The following is a 21691-nucleotide window of genomic DNA, read 5'->3' as shown; positions in this document are numbered from 1 at the left end:
AAAGTACAAACACATGCTAGCTAGAATACTATATACCAACAGGCCTGTGGTTTTATGAAGGTAAGAGGTTTCCTCCTTTGATTGTTGCTTGAGCTATATTGAAGTAAACTATTTTTTGATCATGAACAGTAATTCAAAAAAGTATAAGCAAAGGAAAAAATACTACACTTAATGTACATATGGTCAGATACATAAACCTTGGAAATCTGATTGTTGATTTATCTCACACAGACATAGATTTTCATTTTCACTGTTATTACTCCCAAATTGTTTGGCTATTAGGGATCACCCCAAAGATTACAGCTGCTCCTGATAATTGGATTTTATAAGAATCCAGATCTTCCTTCCAACAGTAGTTTTTGTGTTTCCCTGTTTTAGACAGGAGGGATCCAGTGGATGGAGATCCTACTCCTACTTGACTCAGCTCCTTCTTTCTTAATTCCTAGGCCACACCTGTACCAGCACACTGAACAGGGCCACGGTCCATGTGTAAACACAGTCTTGTGGCACAGGATCCTCGTCACTAAATTTTATTGGAGTTCTGGTCTGACTCAAATAACATTTCACAAATAATGTGCAAACAGTTAGGGGTAACAGGCCATTCCCAAATGGCAGTTTGCACAGGGCTGCCTTGTTTTCAGAGCTGAGCATCTTTTACTGTTAGCACATGAGTTATTCTGGTTTGCTTTCTTCTGCTTGGCAGAGTGCTAGGGGATATTCAGAGCACTCTTCCCAGCTGCTCCTTCCCCCTGTGGCTTAGTGATACAGTTTTGAGGGAAAGAATTGTTGCTTCAAAGAACATGGGGGAGCATTTTGAAGTTTGCCTGGGAATAAAAGAATACAGAAAGTTTTGTGGAAGTAGAAGAGTTTTCATAATACTATCTCTACTATAGCCACCCATCTAGCTAGCTAGCTGGAGGTATATCCCGTAATTCCTTCTGCAGAAACAGCTTCATGTTCTTTCCCTGATTATAGTGTTAAGAATTTCATAAAGTGCCCTGCAATATCAGCATGGTCCTTCCAGCAAAAATGAAGGATTTGAGGACAGAATGGACCTGTGAGATAGGCAAGAACTAGGAAAGGCGTGTCCTTGGAAAAGACTGAAGGCAAGTTGCTTTTGTACTGTGGACAAACAAGACGGGTTGGGAGGAGTGGTGGTGTTGAATTATTAGGTTGCATGAATAAGCTCATGAAAATGAATTATGGGTACAAGAGGGTAAAAAGGCACACTTCAGACATGAATAATTTTGTAACCTGTGGTCACAAATGCATTTCTTATGACAGAACACTTCAAAATAATGAGTTATAAGTTAGTTATGTCTGAAAAAAATAATTTACTTCAAGTGACTGAGATAGATGACATGGAAGTCATTTGTTTCTTTCAAACATTTACCAAGTAAGTTGGATATAAGGAAATGATATTCGGTAACTGGAATGTGTATCAAGATATTATGTGAGTACCGCCTTTCATGCAGACCCACTCTTCTGTGATAAAGAGTGACATGTCACACTAGTTTAATGAAAGTCACTTCTGAATGCAACTATTGCTCAGATAATTCCCACTTTCATCGCTGTTATAAAAAGAGACAGCATGTTCTCAGCTTCTCCTGAGGTCTAAATCCAGTAGTGGAGATAGACATGATATCAAAGTGGTGAGAGACCATATTCAGTTTTATGAAAACATGCTCATGAAACTATTCTGGTTCAGACCAAGGTTTAATCTACAGTTGCATTTCAACAGTATGATCTAAGGGAGCAAGAATGAAACAATATTTTTTTGAGGGGGCTTTGTATCACTTGTTTTGGCACCAGAGAAGATATTATCACACAAGGAAGCATCTTCATTTTGAGGAATACTTCTAGATGTAAAGTTAAACACAGTTTTGTGTTGGAATACAGTTGTGTTTAAACTGTGTTATACTCAGTACAGTCTGTAACAAAAGTTACTGTATAACATCAGTTTCAAGTGTTGTGTTGACACATGGCTATGTGTTTGTGCCTACTCTGCCACCTGTGCTTCAATTTAACACCATTAATAGATACTGATAAGACTTGTGGTATTTCAAAGGTTGTTAATATAAGCATGTAATATATTATTTACATGTTAAACTTGATAAATGTTATGTAATGATGTCACGATTCAGCTTAATTATGCTAGCAGCCTGTATTAGAGTATCATGAAAAAGATTAATGTTATTAAAGGAACTTTCTAACCAAAAGGTGGAGATGCTATTTCATAAAAGTCTGGTGAGATTTTGAGAGGTTGCTGTTTTAAATTAGTGATCTGAATGTTCAGTAGAATTGTAGTAGTGATCTTCCCAAATAAGAATTGTGTGCTCTTATCATGGAATAGCTTTCCCTTCAGGGAGGAGCATCTGCTGCCTGATCTGTTCCATTTGGGACTCAGTGCAGCAGCCTTTCACTTTGGGGCTTATGTCAAATTCCTACTCCAGGTTTTTAATTCTGTTGTCAGTCATCTTTTTTTCTTTTTCAGCTACTTAGTGTAGTTACTGAGCCCAGGCAAGAAAGAGTAACTCATAAGTCTGATGCTTGAGATATTTAGATGGATTACGGGGCTGAGATTCAAGTTCCTACTCAAACTCATAAACAGACTGTTGGTCTTTCCTGTCACATCTATGTTCCTAGTTATGTGCATCTGTGTTATTCAGCATGAATCTCTGTCTTCTGAAAAAAAGAATTAAATCCTACCTCCAAAAATTCTTTCATTTTGCCTGAAGTGAACAAAAGTAAACAAAACAGAAAGTCCCTTAAGCTTGCAATTCATGTTTCTTAGAATACAAAAATTGAATTTTCTTTTCTTTAAAACACACCCACCTCCCTGGTATGCACTTAATAGGAACTGCACTGAGTGTCTGTATATTCCCAGAATTCACTTGTGAAGAAGATGATTTGGAAGAGAGGGTCTCAATGTAATTTTTAGTTAAATAGTAAGGAAGTGAGATTGAAATCCAGGCCTGTATATGAGCCACTGTAGGAAACTGACCTGGTTGAGGTCCCCTGCATAGCCAGAGGTAACATTTCTGTAAGGTTTGCACCTCAATCCTGGATTCTGTCACTGTGATTCTTCCTCATCAGCAACTGGGCTACTACTGATGCTGTGTGTGTTTGAGAAGGAAAAAGATAAAAATGAACCTAACTTGTGTATGTCTACTAATATATTTGGTCTAGAATGAAGTGCAACAGCCTGAATTGCTGCAGGGTATAGCCAAGGTTTTGAGACACATTTTTCAAATTTGGAATGACTATATGGAAATTTAGTTCTTTGTTTAAACTGACAATAACTTAGTTTTTGTTTTACTCTTTTGAGAATGTACCTCTGGCTTCAATCTAAACATATTTTTTAGTCTTGACACCAAATATTTGTTAGTATTTCATAGAAATTATTTTGAATATTTAGTGTTCTTTTCTCACATTCTTTTAAGTTAACATTATTTAACACTTTTTTTTTCTCTGATGAAATTGAAGTCATTTCTATAGACCACATCTTTATTTCAAATAATGCAATGAATAATGCAATGTGATGGAAATACAGAAGTATACTGACCTTTATAGAAATGATAGTCTTAAACAAAATCCATTCCACATTCTCAGCTAAGGCAAATGGAGCTGAATATTCTTTATGGCTTCTGGGAAGAAAGTGCTGCTGTAAAACACTGAATTATTATCTGCTTTATTCAGTGAATTGTCTAACAGGAGATGAACCCATAGGATATATTGACTGTGTCTGGTTTCAATTTTGTTTTGTCTATAAAAAGTCAAAGCTTCCTATGTGCATTATCAGACAAAATAAATAAAGTAAGAGAGATAATTGTTTAACGAACTTGAAGTAATATGATTCAAACAGAATACCCCCACAGATTTTGCCAAGGCTAATAAAACTCTCTTGCACCGTACTTATTATTTTTGAATAAGTATCAACTTTGTAAATTCTTAAGGTCATTTTTAAAACCAATATTGAATTCTGTTTCTTTGTACTCATGACTTTGTTAGGTTTTGACTCTGCGAATCAACCTGCAATTGGAAAATGAGGTGATGTAGAACCTGGATGTCACTTAGAGTAAATATTATAAAATCATGTGCTTTTGTTTGTGATTCCTGGTTCTAAGTACTTTAATGCATACAAAAGAGCAACAAATTACTATTTTTTTTGCATAACAGTTAGGCACTATGTCAGAATTTACACAATTTACTATGTAGTTATAGGCACAGAGAATCAGAAAACTCCTTTGCTTCATTCTACTATATAAATAGGATTAAAACTGTCCATAAGGTTCTATACTGTATCATTTCTTTGCTCTGAAAACAAGTGTTACTGTATCTACAATAATAATTTATTCCAAATGCAGTACAAAATGTCATCTGCTTATTCCTTGATAAAAAACTTATTTTACTAATTGTCTTTTTAACAGACTTATTTCAGATCAAACTTTGCCAAAATATTACCTTAATGCAATTTTCAGCAGTAAAAATATAAATGTTTTCTGTATGTGAACAATATAATGAAACATTAAAATAATCTGTGCTAGGTGAGTGCACAGATTTGTATATCCTGTCTGTGGCTAGTAGTGAACAGTTAAGAAAACATATTATGATGATGCAAGCATATTTCCATGCTATATTATCCTAATTTCCATAGAGTGCTAATAGGGAAAGTGTAGAAGACTTCTGAAAACTTTTGGAAACTTGTCACTTTTCCCTATTACATTAAGCACTCTTTTGGGAACCTTCTTATTTGCCAGTCATCTCAAAATGTTATGCAATTTTTAAGCAAATCCAAATGAATAATTTTGGAATAAAATATAAAGTTTAAAGAATTAATCCCTCTACTTGGAAACAAATAATTAACAAAATACAGAAAGCTAATAAAAAACATTGTTTCTCTTAGTCATTTAAAATGCAATTTTGGAACAGTGCTAATGACCCACTGGGTTTCAGAGGGATTTAAAATCTAGTTAGCTACAAACACATTCATGAAAGACAGGTGTTCCTTTTCCCAGTAGGCTGATCGCTGAGGATGACTTGGATCACCTCATGTACTTCCTTGAGTTTAAGTACAAAATTTTAACACAAATAATTCTGGAAGCATTTGCTATAGCAATATGAACATGAAAAACAATGAGTATGTTGACAGAGTATATATGTACTGGGAAACAAACACATTTAACAACAGCTATGCATCTGGAATAGATGACTCCTAATGTTAATTTTTAAAATTTAAAGCTATAATCTAAGGCATTCTCAAAATCAAACTCCTTGTCCATTCAAAATGACAAGCAGGATCTAAAGTAAGGTCGAAAGCATCTTGTCACTGCTGTTAACTAAAACGCTAGAATTTCATTACTGAATTTTCATTACTGAACAATTACTGCATTATCTCATGAACAGTAAAATTAATGAGGTCTGCTTTTCTGGGGATTTTTGTCTGTGTCCTACACAGAAGTCCCGTTCTCATTATGAATAATGTCCTGAATCCCAATTATTTTCAAAGATTCTCTGTGGCATTAGCTTGAGTTCCTCTTTTATGTCCCTCAAATCTCTCCCAGGTATCTAAGGGTCCTCTGGGGCAAGGCATGCTCAGCAACTGAGCTTGGCTGACTGGTCTGTGCCCACTTCAGCATTCCTCCCAGTGGCAACTCATCCCAAGCAACTGTTCTCCTGAAACCTTGTTGAACTTCTAGTTTGTGTGTTTTCTATCCCAACATCAAAAGTTTTCAAAAGTATTGCACAAAAATAGAGGACAGATGGGAATAACCATTACACGAGCCTGTTTCCTGAAGTTTTCCGGCTGAAGGAAACAAAAAATTGGTTTTGTATTCAAAGATAAAATTCTGAAATGTACTTTGAAGTCTAAAGATCTTGAAGGAAAACCAAAAGAAAGTGGCTCAATCATTTCTTTTGCTAGCCCCAGTGTTGGGAATGGAAACAAAAAGTTAAATCACATTTTTCAGGGTTTATTTGGCTAATAATATGTCATTCTCTTCTTACATATCTTGCCAAAGTAGTAGTGCTCTAGTAGCAGTGACAGTATAAATAAGATGTAAACAAGGAAAGCTGTGTAGGAATTAAGTCAGCCAAAGTATCTGGAGAAAAACAGCAAGCATGTAAGTCTTTCTTTAGGTCTGAAACAGAGGCAGTAAACTGCAGACTAAATACAGGTTGGAAACAGTTGAGTTTGGCATAATAAAATTATCCTTGAAGAAACTGTTCCCAATTCTGTACTTAACAGAAATGTACTGCTCCTCTCTGGTTTAGATCTATGAAAGCTTTGAATGCCTGTTTGTTTGTTTATTTCTTTCTTCCAACCATATTATGTGTTCAATAAAATACACTTCTCCTTAGGAACATTCCTTGCTTCAGAGATGTGTTTTATATTCCGCTTACTTCCTTGGTTTTCTTTTCATAAGGGCAAAGAGTTTGTTTAACAAGAAGTTGCTCCTGACAAGAAAAAAAGAAAAATATTTCTTAGTCTATGCATTTCTAATCTGAGTTTCAGTATTGTACCTCCTTTTAATAGGATTCAGTTTTTCATAACTAATGTGGTGGCTTTACTCATATTTTTTTATATTTATTTTTATATTCCTTCTGTTCCCTTTTGCTGCGGCTTCTTTTCCTCTGGTCAGGAGAGCAAACCACTTAGTGATAGATTTTCACCTTAGTGTAATAACACGTGAAAAGGGAGAAGGAAGTGTAAATGCGAATAAGAAAAATTATTATTATTTCAGAATAACTATATATAGTGTCTGGAGTTTATATAGAACACATATGGGAACACATAATGTTTAAAAAGCCACATGTATTGCATCCTGGATAGGCTGTAATCTAAATGAGATAAGACAAATATAATTCAATAGTGCCACAGTTCAAAGGGGAGTCCCCTCAGCTTGCCAGCACTGGGAAAAAGGGAGAAAGGATTTCCTGAAAATCTTATTTTAAAGGGAGAGATAGATAAGATAATAATATCTTCTGTGAATTAGAAATCATACAGTCTGCAAAGAAACTTACTTTCGATGATATGTAAACACCTATGCTCAAGTTCTGCCTTCTGAATTTTGAGGAGACCAACTGCTTGTTAGGTAGTTACCACAAAGCATATTGTCCCATCCTCTAAGGCAAGTGGCAATGACCACTGGCGAGAGAGGAAGTCAGAGACAAACCACTGACTGTTCTGGTGTGACACTGCCAAAGCTGCCAGAACAGGAGAAACTGTGTGTGAGTCACAGGGCAGAGAGAAAAGGCAAGGAGATAGAAAGGATAAAGGGAACAGGTTGAAAACAGTGAAAGCTGTAGACAGGGTTTATGCAGGGGAGGAACAAGCTTTTGTATTTTAGGAAGTGTGTATGAAGTCGAATATGCATGTGAATGCAATCAAAGCAGCAGATGAGAGATACAGAGATACACCATGGGAAACCTTGAGCAGCAGTAAGACTGCTGTGGTCAAAGCAAGAAATCACCAGCATTAGCTACAAATAGTACTTACAGGGACTTATGTAGCTAAACATCTAATTGAAATAAAGGGTATAATGAAATCACATGCAGGAAAGGAGAAGCCAGCTAATAGTATCCTCCCATATTTCAGTTTGAGTCTTCTCCAGGACTCACCACAGACCACCAAATTTCAGTTCTTGCAGACTAAACACTTTGTCCCTGGGTATCACTTGATGATCTCGAAGCCAAAAGGCAAACATGCTTATTTGAAACAGAAAGTAGTTATGTACTCAGCACAGTGTAGCCAAACATGGCATATCTTCTTAGCCTCTAGTATCAGTGACCACCAAATATCTGCTCAGGTAGGCTAGTTAAAACAACTTCTGAGTAGAGTGTAAGAACAGCAACAACAAAATCCCCGTTTTCCTTTTGTTGATCCTATCATAAACTTTTAAGGTTCTACATTTTTTAAATGAAGTTTCTTTAAAAGTTTGCAGGTGGTATACCTCTGCATTGCGAGTGAAGTGTTGTCTGCAATGCAGCTTCACTCAGCTGCTGCACAGCCTCTGGGGAGACAGGATTCCATCCTCAATAGACACAACTAGTCAGGGCTGGAGCAGCAATGCAATAAAAAACAAAAGAGAAAGGGTTTTAATTTCACTCTTTCCATCTCACGTTAAGAGTGACTGAAATGTCATAAAGAGAAGATCGATTTCTTGCCAATGTGTCTCACAGATGCATCTCCCATTACTTGAATTCTAGTCCCAAGGAAGTGTCTTAATTTTAGCCCTCTTTGAAAAATATGTGCTTTCTGGAAATGTTCAAACTTATTCTTGAAACTTACACTGGCTCAATCAATGGCAGATCACAGAGTTTAGTTCATTATCAGAGACTGAGAGCAAATGTTGTCTGTTAAACACTATGATGGAGAGTGCAGAGGGAAAGTAGCTTCTTGTAATGAATGACAAAAGAAAATATTTGAGATTGGATGCACACTAATCTATTCCAAAACCAGAATTTTTTCATTGTTTATTTATTTCCTCCATGCGGCAGGCGCACCTTAGTAAGAGAAGGTGATTTTTTGATCATAGGCAAGAAGATCATCCAATCTTTTATTTAATTTGATCACGAAATTTTCACAAAGGTCTTCTAAAACACTCCCAGCACGGCAAGCAAATAAGGAGATTTCCAGTTCCCATATTTCCTAGCTTAAGAAATATATGTAAGCATAGTCATGTTGAAATAGTTCTTCACAAGTAAAGATTACAGTTTAAAATAATTTTTATTGTTTAAAAAGAACAAAAATGGAGCTAAGAGTTCTCAGGTATGAACTAATACTTTATAAAGAAAAATAATTTTAATATATAGTAAATTAAATTAATTACATTAAATAAAACCTTTAATGCAATAAAATATTCACTAACATTTAAATAATTTTAAAATCTGGAAGAACCACCCAACTACAGATCTAGGAATACAGTTTGAAAACTGGTTATACTTTTTTTACTATTTTTCTATGTCTGAAAACTGTATTGTTTACTTAACTGGAAATAAGATCATTTGAATATATGAAATGTGAGGAGAGTTAGGTACCTTAAATACTCTACTGCTGTTTATTTTTCATTCTTAGAAAATAAAATTACAATACCCTCTGCTGTGCTTTGGATAGTCTATAGGAATATTCTTAACTCCTTAAGCTTAAGATTTCAAAGCATCAAAGCATCTATAGATATCTTATTTCACCTCAGCAGGGTAAGAAAAAATAACTTTGTAGCAGCAAAAATGTTAGCCAATTTGAACTTTAGTGGACCAAGAATGAAGTAAACCAATGTTATAACTAATGATCACTCACAAACACTGTCCTGTCCAGTAGGTGTTATATACAGAAGAGGATTTTAAACTAAAAGCCTCCCTCCTTCAGTTGTGACAGAAACTCAACAGCAAAGGAATGGTCCATTTTTTAGACATTACAACATGAGCTATCATCCACAGCTAACATGAATTCGATGTATAATCTAGGCTAATGTAAACTCTTTTTAACCCTTTCTAGTGTGTAGCAGAATTCTGCTTTGACTTAATTGTCTTAATGATCACTGTGATCAACACCATATGAAATGTATTATAGAATATGACTATGTCCAGTATTCTTATTGATGGATATGCAAATACAGCACCATACCATTCATATTGTGCAATTGGAAAGTGGTTTTCAACTGACAACCTCAACTGTCCTGTCAAATATCAGTTGAACTGCATGACCCTCCTACGTGGTATGTTTTAATTGATTCATTTTAGAGATAGTCAAACCAGATCGCAGAAAGCTATGACCAGTAATTAGAATGTATAGCTAAAATATAGTGATGGTTTTATTAATATATTGTGATTCTACCAATTACAATAATTACATCTAGTTATTTTGCCAACTTTTTTCTAGGGTTTTGGTAGTCCATCAGGTGAACATTGGCTGGGAAATGAATTTATCTTTGCAATAACAAGTCAGAGGCAATATTCTCTAAGAATTGAATTAATGGACTGGGAAGGAAACCGAGCATATTCACAGTATGACAGATTTCACATAGGAAATGAAAAGCAGAATTACAGGTAAGACTCTATTGAAATTCTTTTGACTCTGCTCAGTGGTAAGTAGTTTTCATTGTTTGGTTGTTAAATATGAGATAAATGTGATATTTATTTTCATTGAAACTGAATAAAGAGGGTAAAAATAAAAAACTGATTTCTCATTGTTGGAAGGTTAGAGTAAAAATAATATATCTGAGAACAAGGGATGATCTATTAATTATTCTGGCAGGCAGAAATGTCCTAAAATATTTGTTACTGCACATCTAGTTAGCATAAGACTTAGGAGAGAAACCAATGTATTGTAAAACCAAACATTTAAATCACATTTAAGTGAGAGCAATTTGCTCTTTTTGCTGATAGGATTCTGCCCAGGTGGGACACAAAGTAGTGCCCATGTCCCCTGTTGTCCCTCCAGCTCTACTGGACACTGTGATCTCAGACTACTTCAGGTGCTAAATACCAACCAGGACAAGGGCACGAGCCTAAAAATTTGTGTACCATTGCCTATGTACATCGAAGTGGTTGTCCTTTTCCTGGCACAGTTCAAGCCTGATCCAAGTAGTGCTTTCTCAGGCAATTCCTGAACACAACTGTGGGATCCCATGGAACAGGGACTTTTACCAATACACACTGTGGTCAAGTAAATGTTATTTTTTGGGGGGAAAAAGTCTGGCTATACAGACATGAATAGTAGTATACGACTAACTTTGAAGACCAAAGAGCAAGCCCTAGCACAAGATTTAAACTTTATCCAAATTTTAATATATTCTTTGTCATCTGTAATAAATTTTGCCTCAAAGAAAGAGTCTTTAAAGGACTTGGTCATAGAATTTGCTTCTCTTCCTTGGCTGATAACAGAGGCACTTGAAGATTTCTTAAGTAGATTAGGTTTAATACGTTGATGGACAGCAGAGTAGCCCTGGAAAATCATCCTGAATCAGCCTAAGTATCCAGGATGTCTATATGAAAAGAGAAATATATAGGAAAGTAAAGTAAACCTACTTTCATTAGAAGAAAGGGAAATCTTTTGGCAATATAAACCATATTTTATGAACATGGAAATATTGTGAAAACTGATCCATTAAAATTCTTCTTGCTGAACAAGAAAAACAAAGAAGATATGTTTCAAAAGTGTGTATATTAAATCAGAAAGGGTGTACTGGCCTTAAAAAGTACAATATTGAGTAACAGGGATAAATTCTGCTATCCGTGTTCAAGTCACTTTCCACAAAAATTAGAAGGAATTTGACTTGAGACTAATGAATGCAATTTTGATTCCTGCCCTACTTCATAGTCCAATTGAAGGCCAGAATGAGCTACACTCATGCTGTCTGTGTGGTCTCCTTACAGTAAAACTGAAGTTCCTCTGTCCAGGGGACAGGGAATTGGTTCCATTCACATTATACTGGAATGAACAGAGAGGGAAACATGATGAGGTAAAAAGGTTCTGTCTTTGTTGGCTCTGTGCATTTCAGATGAATTTCTTGATTATTTTTTACTCAAACATATTTAAAGAAAATAGCTGAGTAGTACAGTGACAGTTCTGGAAATAATGAAGTGTAAACCACATGCAAATCTAAAGTCTTTTTCATGCTTCACAAACACACTAGTGCCTAGTTCAGAAAGATGTATGTTCAACAGACATTTTGAAAAAAAAAAAGTTATGTTCTCTTAGGAATTATTACAAGAGTGAATCCTATGACATAAAAACTCTTTATTTTGCTTGCCAGCATCACTATCTGTGATAGAAGCGACTCCAGAAGGCAGGCCAAGTAAAAGCCTGATTATTGAGTTCTAAACAGCTGGCCCCCCTTCAGAGAATGCTGTTTTCTCTTTATCTGAGGAACTGCCATTAAGAATTTAAATGATTCCTCTGAAGTTGAAAACCACAGTTCCCAACCTCCTGCTTGCATGGCCTTTCCTTCACCACTGTCAGGCATTTGCCATGTTTGCATTCAGTACCTCAAACATACAGCACCATACCTTTTCAAAGCTTCAGTTGCCGTTCATTTGAAATAGTTTTGCCAAACAAAATAACAGCTTGTTTTGGAAGCTGTTAGGATTTTATGTGAGTGACCCACATTAAATGTTGTTTCTTCAACAGTTCGCAAAAGTAAGTAATTGCAGGTTTATCACACCCTGCATTAGTTTCAAATAATACAATTTCACTAAGAAATAATAACCAGTAAAGAGACAAGTTTTCAAGCTGGCCTGAGCTTCAGATATCTGATATATCCAAAATAGAGAAAGGGTATAGAAATAAAAGGTAAAGCTCAAGAAGTGGAATAACTTCCATTTATGCTATGACAATATCTTGTACATTAGGAAGACACACAAAAAAAATAAGGTTCCAGGTTTCGCCTTTGAATATAGTAAATTTAAAAAAGAGAAAAAAGCAAACACCATGAAGTGACAACATGTGTCTGAGAAAATAAGGAAAATAATTTTTATCCTGTTTTTCCAAAATCCAGCCCCAACATTATGCAAAGTACAATTCAGTCTGGATAACTCCCAACTGGTGATTTCAGAAGGGTTCTGCTTTTCCTCTGGGCTGTTTGTGTTGTCTTTACTACTTTTTATTAGCCTAAAGAATCTATGATTAAAAAGAGTAATGCTGAACACATGTATGTTAAAAATATGCTTGTTTCTCTTTCAAAATGAGACAGCTCCAAAAGGCCTTCTGGGAATGCAGAATAAAACCTATTTATCCCAGATGATGACTGCATAGAAGAAAGCTGAGATGAGAAGGTGGATACTGATGCAGTAAATGTATAATGATAAATGATAATTGAAAGAGGAAAATCAGTGTTGCACCACATGTGAAACCTTCAATAGCATGGAAGTATCTAACATCCTTAGGCTTCTTATCTACACAAAATTACAACGCAGAGGGCTGCCTGTAAATAAGATGAAAACTATCTCTGCCAGTCTCTTTACAAGTCTTATACTGTGGCAAGTAAAATCTCCAGAGTAAGAAGAGTCAGATCTTGCAAACCCCATTTAGTGCAGTGTTTCTTAATTTAAGTCAAATTAATTATTTATAGAACTCTAAAAATATAAGTTGAAAGAGACTACCAAAAGACACATGGCCTCTTGTCATTTTCTATGCAGACTCTACCTAGTGCACTCTTGGTAGTCTGTTCACATTATTTGATGTTCTTAGGAGCTGTACAGATATGACATACTGCTACTCTGACCTGTGTCCTCAGACCTTCCAGAACTAACCAGGAAAGTTAACCACATGTTGGAATTTCAGGCACCATATTTCATAATCCCACATACTAGTTAATGAAAGCAGATATATTGATGCTGGATTTTGAGCAGCAGCCATATAAGCCTGTACACACATCTGGTTTTGTGACTCATGATACAGGAGCAGCATTTCCAAGCAAGACATGGAATAGACAATGGGGAAAATACACTTTAATTGGCTGAGCTGTTTGTACCTCAGAACCCTTAGAAAGATTGGATATACCCTCACCTCCCTATGACAATAAACTCCAGTATTTAGTCATTCTTTTATTGAGAAAAGCTTTCCGTTGCTGCAATGACTCTCTCTCTACCTTTGGTCCTACCCATGGCAGAATATTATTAAATGATTAGGTAGTGCTGCTGATGTGATCAAGACTTTGGGATTGTTGTAAGTATAGGTGAAAACTGAAGACAGACAGAAAGCATCCTAACTTCTGTGAATGTGTTATGTACTTAAGCTGATGTTTGACCTTTGATAGTAAAAATTAAGGAGGACAGTCTTTATATTGGAATCACCATGATGAACAGATTTGGAAATCCTATGAGAAAATGAAAGAGAGCAGAGAGGAGGGCAACAAAGCTGGTGAGGGGTCTGCAGAACCAGTCGTATGAGGGTGTTGGTCTGTTCTCCCAGGTAGCAAGTGACAGGATGAGAGGAAATGGCCTCAAGTTGCACCAGGGAAGGTTTTAGAGGGGATATCAAGAAAAATTTCTTCACAGAAAGCATTGTGAATCACTGGAACAGGCTGTCCACGGAAGTGGTGGAGTCACTATCCCAGGAGGTATTTAAAAGACATATAGATGAGGCACTTAGAGACATGGTTTAGTGCCTGAGTTAGGCTATGGTTGGACTCTATGATCTTGAGGGTGTCTTCCAACCAAAATGATTCTATGATACATTATTAGTGGGAAAAGCAAGGAAAAGTTTGACAGGAGAATATCAGTTAAGAAGAGAATAATCAAACTTATGGGACCTCAGAGGGCAGAAGTTGATGGAATTCATTGCAAACAAGAAGGAGAGTCACTGAATTTTTTAAAATCACTTCAAACTACTGGCATTGTTCTGTGAGTCATACAAATCTAGGTAGAACAGTTTCCAAGCTCTGTAAAATGCATTTCGCTCCAGGCTTTACTTTGGAAAATTGTATCAGTTGTTGAATGTACAATCATATAATGGTTTGGGTTGGAAGGGACATTCAAAGGTCATCTATTCCAAGCCCCCTGCAATGAGCTGGGACATCTTCCACTAGATCAGGTTGCTCAGAGCCCTGTCCAGCCTGGTCTTGAATGTCTCCAGGGATGGGGCATCTACGACCTCTCTGGGCAACCTGCTCCAGTGTTCCACCACTCTCATTGTAAAAAATGTCTTCCTTAAATCTAGTATAAATTTACACTCTTTTAGTTCATAACCATTGCCCCTTGTACTAGTGCAACAGATGATGCTAAAATTTTGTACTATTTTTCTTATAAGCCCCTTTTAAGTACTGAAAGATCACAGTAAGTTCTCCCCAGAGCACTGGATTTTTTAGCTCTTGTATGTATAAGAGTCTGTATATTTAGTTTCAAGAATAGTATTATTTCTCTCTGTTTTCTTAGGCAAACATGGTAGGTAGCCTGGAGCCAAAGGCCTTGATGTAATGTTAATATTTGATTTTTTTTTAAGGTGGAGTCTATTGATTTATTTAATCACCATTGTTGAACTAATGCTGGAATTCGTTACAAATTTCCACAAATAATATTTCTTTCTGTAGAGAAACAATAATTTTTCTACAGTATTTTAAATTGTACTAATGAAAATTATGTAATAGGTAAAAGGAAGTATCATTTGTGAGTGTGTCTTTTATGGGGACAGCTGGTTCTGCGTACCTATCATTTAAAAATATACTCCACAGACTATTGCTGTTTCAGTGGCAGGACATTAACAAGCTGTTGTCCGATTCCTCAGAGTACAAAACCTTTTTGTTATTTTTGGTGTGGTTCTTTTTTATTACTCGGGCTTTTCAGTGATGCATTTTTTTGTGTGTCCGTCCCTTTAGTAGCTTAGGTAAAACAGGCAATCAGCTTGACTGCGTTATTTGTGTCACAGTAAACCCTCAAAGAAACCATTCTCAGACAGGGATGGAAAAGTGCAGTGGAGAACACACAGGAAATCTGTAGCAAAGCAACAAAATAAACACCCAGTCCTGTGCCCACACCCCTGCACTTTTCTTGCCGAATACGAAAAGTACAGAATAACTCAAAAAATAGATATGACGCAAAAATTTTAACACATAGTAATTCACTTTTCTTTGGAAGCTTGAAATTTAATTTACAAGTCTACTTCAGAGGAAATATCCATGCAAAACCTTATTAATGGACGGAATGATATCTGTGGTATGCATACTTTCCACGATTTGAAAATATATTTAATATTTTTTTCACCAAACAATGGTATAAAATGGATAATACAGAAAAAAGATTTTATGTCTCTATGTATATATAAATATCTGGCTGAAATAACTTTATTCTAAGAACACTGTCAGTCCAATAATATTCCATGAAGTCTGAGTACTGGAAATGCAGGGACTCAATCTGATGCCCATTAAGCAGAAGTCTTTCTGGAACCAGGCCAGTGCTGCTATACTATATCAGTGACTAAAGCTCACTGGCAGTCCATGTCCTATCTCCAAATGTAAGCAGAAATGAAATATAATATTTTCTCCGACTAACTGAAGGTCAATGCAAAAATACTTATGGAATTTATAAATAATAAAATTTAACTTAATCCACATAAATCCCAGTGTGTACTATCCATCCACAGCTGATAATTTCCCACCTCTAATTACATAAAGCTCATTTGTAGTTCACTATCCAATAGTCATGACAGTCCTGAAACAGGAACAGAGAGTTTCTTCATCTATGTTATGGAATATAATGAGAATGCATATATACTGGATACTGTAAAGGAGCACTGAGTAGAGAACGGGAAGTGAATAGTGAGAGAGAATGATGGGAACGGATAGAAGTGCGATGATTTGCAGCTCCTGAGGTGGGCAGGAAAGGGCTCTGTGTTGTATTCCCTTCGAGAAGCAAGACAACAGGTTCAATTTAGCAAAACAGGCCCTATGAGAAGTGATGTGTAATTCTTTGTTGCCCCCTGAAAGTTCATGACTGGCAGCTCTGCAATATCTAGTGACTGTCTGCCATTTTTGTGTGAAAAGGAGCACAGGCTGCAGCCACAAAACTAGAGCTCTACCAGGCTCAGCTATAACAGACATTCAATACCAAATTGTATCTGTCCAGATGAAGTATAATAATTGACTTTCCAAGAGCTACAAACTGTTACAGACCTACCAATGAGATTTTGTGCTAACATAGTTCACTGAACTGTCTCTTTCACATGACAGAAAGGCATTGATGATTACTTTTCTTAGCTTATAACTTGAATATCTTTAAAAGTGAGATATTTCTTTTGGAATTATGTTATGTGGTTCATCACAAGTGTCATGACACAAATAATTCCATACAGAGAAGATGAATTATTTCCTCAAAAAGTGTTATTTGCAGTTTTCGTCATTAGCTGCCTTAAACAGTTTCATGTAAAATGAATGCTGCTATTAGTCTTCAGACCCTTTTGATAAAGAGTATCTACATGCTCAGTTAGAGTAATATACTTTGAGGACCACAAAACTCCCCATCTTTCTAAATCAATTGATCACAGGCATGAACCACAGTTCAGATAATATGAAAAGCTCTTGTTTTAGAAAAGTCAAATGCCAATTCATACGTGCAAAGTCAGCCCATAAATTATACAATTTATTAAACAGTATCTGTTAATATGCACCATTAAAAGCCCCTAACATTACTTTTTTTGCATTTTATTTTGATCACAAATAACACTAGAGTTCTTTAATGCAGTAATATCTAGGATATGGAGGGAAACTAACAGAGGTGTTCCATAAATACCAGGAAATTCTTTACTTGATATTTTAGGAAAGTTCTGGCATACAAGATTTACAAGGTAGGCAAGTTGCACAGCACTCTTGGTTGCACAGCAGCCTAGCTTTCCATCAGGAAAGCAAAGCCTTCAATGTGAGTTACTCAGAATATGTTTGGTACAGGAATGACCTGATCATTTTTGTGTATCCATTTATTCATCTATAAAAGGTAGATATGTATGCATTTATTTTCATTGTTAGAACTTTCAAGCCATCTCTAAATTGGTGCTGTCTTCAGTCTTACTTTTCTCTATCCTTTTCCAATGGGATAATTTTCAATTGCCTTCTCCAGATTGATACATTTCCTTCACCAAAACTGGATACCTCTTCTCTATATATTCATTTTCATGTACCTGCAGAACCCACATTCCAGCAGCTTTTGATAGGCTATTGACAAGAAGCTTTCAATAATTAAGTTTGATTGTGCTCTTATGTTTCTAGAAACTTTTCTTTCCTTTGGTGTTTAAGGGCTTTTCAAACACATAGCTGGAGAGAAGCTTGTTTTCCAATAAGTTCCACCAAAGCTATCACTACAGGACATAGTGGGCATGTCACTTATCACTACAGGACATAGTGGGCATGTCACTATCTTCTCCTCCAGACTCCTAGATTCATTTTTTAAGAGAAAGAAAATACATGAGTAAGAAAAGAAGTATCTTATTTTCCCATAAAGCTTATCTACAATAGAATAAACACATCAATTCAAACTACTGATTACTTGAGGCAAGAAAAAAATGGTTTGTAGCAATCTACTAGACTTAAACATCATCCTGGATTTAATGAATTTAAGTTCTTATTCACAAATCAGACATGGTTTCCTACAGGTAGGTGAGATAAAGATTTTCAGTGCTAACATTAAAGCTGTTGGGCCCTAGGAACAGAGTTGCAGAACCCTCGCTGAGACACTCGATTCTCTGTGCATGCCTGGGGAGAGATAAGCTCCTTAGACAGAAGCCAAATCAGGCAGCAGATAGCTGCCTGGAGTTAACCATTAGGAAATTCTGAAAATAGCAAGGCATCCATTTATATCCAGTGACAGTTCACAGTCCACAGCCTGAAGTAAGACAATGTCCTGTCTTAGGATAGAAACAAAAGACGGTGGGTTAATGCATTCAATTTGCTAGAGGGGATCCAGACCACAGTTATTGCTTCCCAAAAGAAAGCAGCAATCCCTGCTGCAGGGGAACATGCTGCTCGATGAAGCTCTGATACTGTGCAGGGAAGAATTCAATGCTGAGTGAATGAGTAGGTACTAGCTCATTTCTCAATGCGGTGTGAGAGAGAATTCTAAGATTATGCTCCCTGCTCTATGGATTACATCTCATTTTGAATTAAATAGGTTTTGATTAAATTATACAAATATGTTGTGAAACAGTGAGGACTATCCCTGAACTCTGAACACTATCCAAACAATTCTTCTTCAGACTTACACTTGTATTTGCACTGAGACACATATTGCTGGTTATGGCACCATTGTGAGGGAAGCTTTGTGGTTTTAAACCTTTCTCTTGCTGAGTGAATAGAAACCACAATTCCTAAGTGGAAAGGAACCACTCAGATAAGTTGTTACATGAGAAGAGGGGAGCTACAACTGGTGATAGCTCAACTACTTATTACCTGGTGAGGATCTCTACAGAAAAACAAATATACAAACAAACAAACAAACAAACCCACTTGTGTGAGAATATTATCATGCAAAACAAGAACAGCATAGTGAAATCCCTGCTGAGGGCTTCTGCACAGACACACAAATCTGAGAGAACTCTTTAATGCATTCAAGTATTGGCAGAAAAAATATCCGTGGAAACTCAATAGTGATCTTTTTACCTGTTGGAGATTTCACCAGCTATTTCCCAACTATCAGGGTGAGACAGAGCATGACAGGGCATCTAGGAGAAAGCTGCACAGGCTTTCATAAGATAATGGCAATTTTTTTTCGTTCTCCAATGTAAAATGACTACTCACATCTTGTTGGTATTATCTTTATAAGTAATCTATATTGTTATCCTTCTTGCACAGTGTTGTTTTCATTTAAGCCTCTGTTGCTTTATACCACCTCTACATATTTGTATTAAGAAAGAATGTCAAACAAGCACTTTAACAAAGTTTATAAAATCCTGGTGTGAATGGACCTCACTGTCCTGAAGTAAGAGCTCCCACTTTTGCCAGTAACAACACAAGAAGAGCTATGTCTCTTTAGTTTACTTCTGTCAAAGCATTTACAAAGAGCTTAAACCTACTGATGTTTGTATTAGGGTAGAATTCAGCAGAGAAACCAGCAACATCTTTTCTTTGTGTCCACCGGGCTTTGACATGAAACAGTTCCTGAGTAAAAGAATCTTGTGAAGTTGAGACACTGACACATATTTGACACCCATGAGGATTTTTTTTTATATCAAAACTATTGTGTGTAGGATATCCAGATGTCTCCAAGATCAGATGCCATTTATAGTCAGGCTATCCATCCCAGGGATATAAGTGATGTGATGTGATATTTGGCTCTATTTCTGTAAAAAACCGCATAACAAAATAATTTTAAATGTGACAATAATTTTCCTAATCAGCAATTGAGTATTCTTGTCACTTTTTCACTGTTAAAATTTACGTAATCTTTGTATAACTTCATAAGTGTTAAAACTCTCTAAAAGTTATAACGATTATCAGAGTGTAAATTAGCATAGTGAAATTTTGTGTAGAAAATGTAAGAGATATGTGCCAAGGACATGACAAAAGCTATAGATACAGCATCACTCTGTGAACATTTAGACTGTCATTAATATTTGCTAATCACTGATACTTTGATGATTTAGGATTGCAACATAATGAATCCATATGTTTAAGGGTGCAAACAGTAAAGGACTGTGAGAGACTAATGTAAAAGCAAAATGTGGAATGAGAAAAAAAATCTCATTAAAATTAAGAATTACAAAATATTTCTGTATTAGAACAGTTTCTTTAATGCATATTGTGCAATTCTATAGTTCTCCTCGCTGTTATCTGTGAATGTTGGCAAGCAGAGTGAATTTTCAGGGTCCAAATTCAGGTCCAGCTCAAAATATTTAACTTGGACATTATTCTTGTCATAACCCTGATCAAAACTGAAGAAACTGGCACTTGCAAATGTCCATCCAGAAAACACTGAAATGTGGATACCAAGAATGAGATGTGTCTCTGATTTCAGTAAAGAAAAAATGCATTCTTCCTGTGAGTGACCAAGATCTTCATCAAAGTGAACTTGACCACCAAATGTTTACAAGATTATGATGAATTCATTTAGCATTAGTGTCAATATCTTCAGATTAAAAACAAAACAAAACAAAAAACAACCAACCAAACAAACAATCCTGCCTAGAAAATTTTCTGAAATGTCCACAATTTTCACCATTTGCCAAAAATCCAAACTCAAGCTCTCCACAATGCAAAAGCAAAGAAAAACAGGACCCGGAGGCCTCCTCTGTACATCAAAGAGATGTGTGCTGTCTGTGCCCACATAGCTGTTGATTCGCTGCCCACTCTCTGAGCTAAACAGAAGCTCAGTAGACCTGTCAATGTGGCATCAAGCCCATGCTTATATATCCTGCCCTTGAGTAGGCTCTGTGTCATGCTTATTGCGACAGTACAGCTTCCAGCCAGGATGGAGTGTGGGCAGAATGAGCTCATGTCTGCTCAGAGACCTGACAGAGCAAGCTTTCATCTGCCTGCAAAAACACACGCAGAAATTCTTTGAGTGACCCTCATTTAACCTAGTACGTTTGTGGTTAAAGTCTCTGAAGTTTGTTACCAACTGCCCAGCCAACCAACTCCAGGGTTTGTTTTCTTCCCCTTTTATCATTAACAGGGCTACTGGGAAGTGTTTCTAGAGTCCGATTCTGAAAACCCTTTCCACACTGATTCACTATATTTTCAGGATAATACCAGCAAACTGGTGCGATATTTTCTGTGAGATTGCTTCTTTGATGAGTCAAAAAATCAAGAGAATTTGGGAAAGGGATCATCCCAGATTTTTAAAAGAGTAATTCATTTTATCAGTCTTCGAGAGTTTGTGTTGTTTTGTTAACATGTTTTGGTTTGTTTTTTTTTAGTGGTGTGTGTTTGTTTGTTTGTTTGTTGCTGGTTTTTGCTTGTTTGGTTGGTTGGGTTGGTTTGTTTTTTTCCCTGTCAAATTGAAACTTACTTGATTTTCTCTGTTTCTCTCTAAAGTAATGGGAAAAAAAAATAGTTCTATTATTCATTATTTGGTCCACAGCAGCACAGCAGCCGATCAGAGCACAAAGCAGAGGTATTCATCATGTCTAAAGCACTGCTAATTTACATAAACCTACAAAAAGATAACAACTTTGAACATCAGAGAACAGAAGTATTGTGGTATCTGATGCAGTGTACTTTCTATTGTTTGATTGGTCTACAAAGTTTAAATAAACCTTTATTATAATAGA

General features: G+C 36.1%; 1 protein-coding gene across 1 annotated transcript in view; it reads left to right on the top strand.

Annotated features, from left to right (window-relative positions):
• ANGPT1 (angiopoietin 1) overlaps window positions 1–21691 on the top strand; it is a 160365-nt gene that overhangs the window by 114661 nt on the left and 24013 nt on the right. The window contains exon 7 of the mRNA XM_065054253.1: window positions 9881–10047. Within this exon, the coding sequence (XP_064910325.1) occupies window positions 9881–10047 (167 nt within the window). The remainder of the gene's footprint in view (window positions 1–9880; window positions 10048–21691) is intronic.

Source organism: Columba livia, chromosome 2 (genome assembly GCF_036013475.1).
Source record: "Columba livia isolate bColLiv1 breed racing homer chromosome 2, bColLiv1.pat.W.v2, whole genome shotgun sequence".
NCBI classification, from domain to species: Eukaryota; Metazoa; Chordata; class Aves; order Columbiformes; family Columbidae; genus Columba; species Columba livia.
Note: the sequence above shows the minus strand (reverse complement) of the source record. Positions and strands in the feature narration are given on the sequence as shown.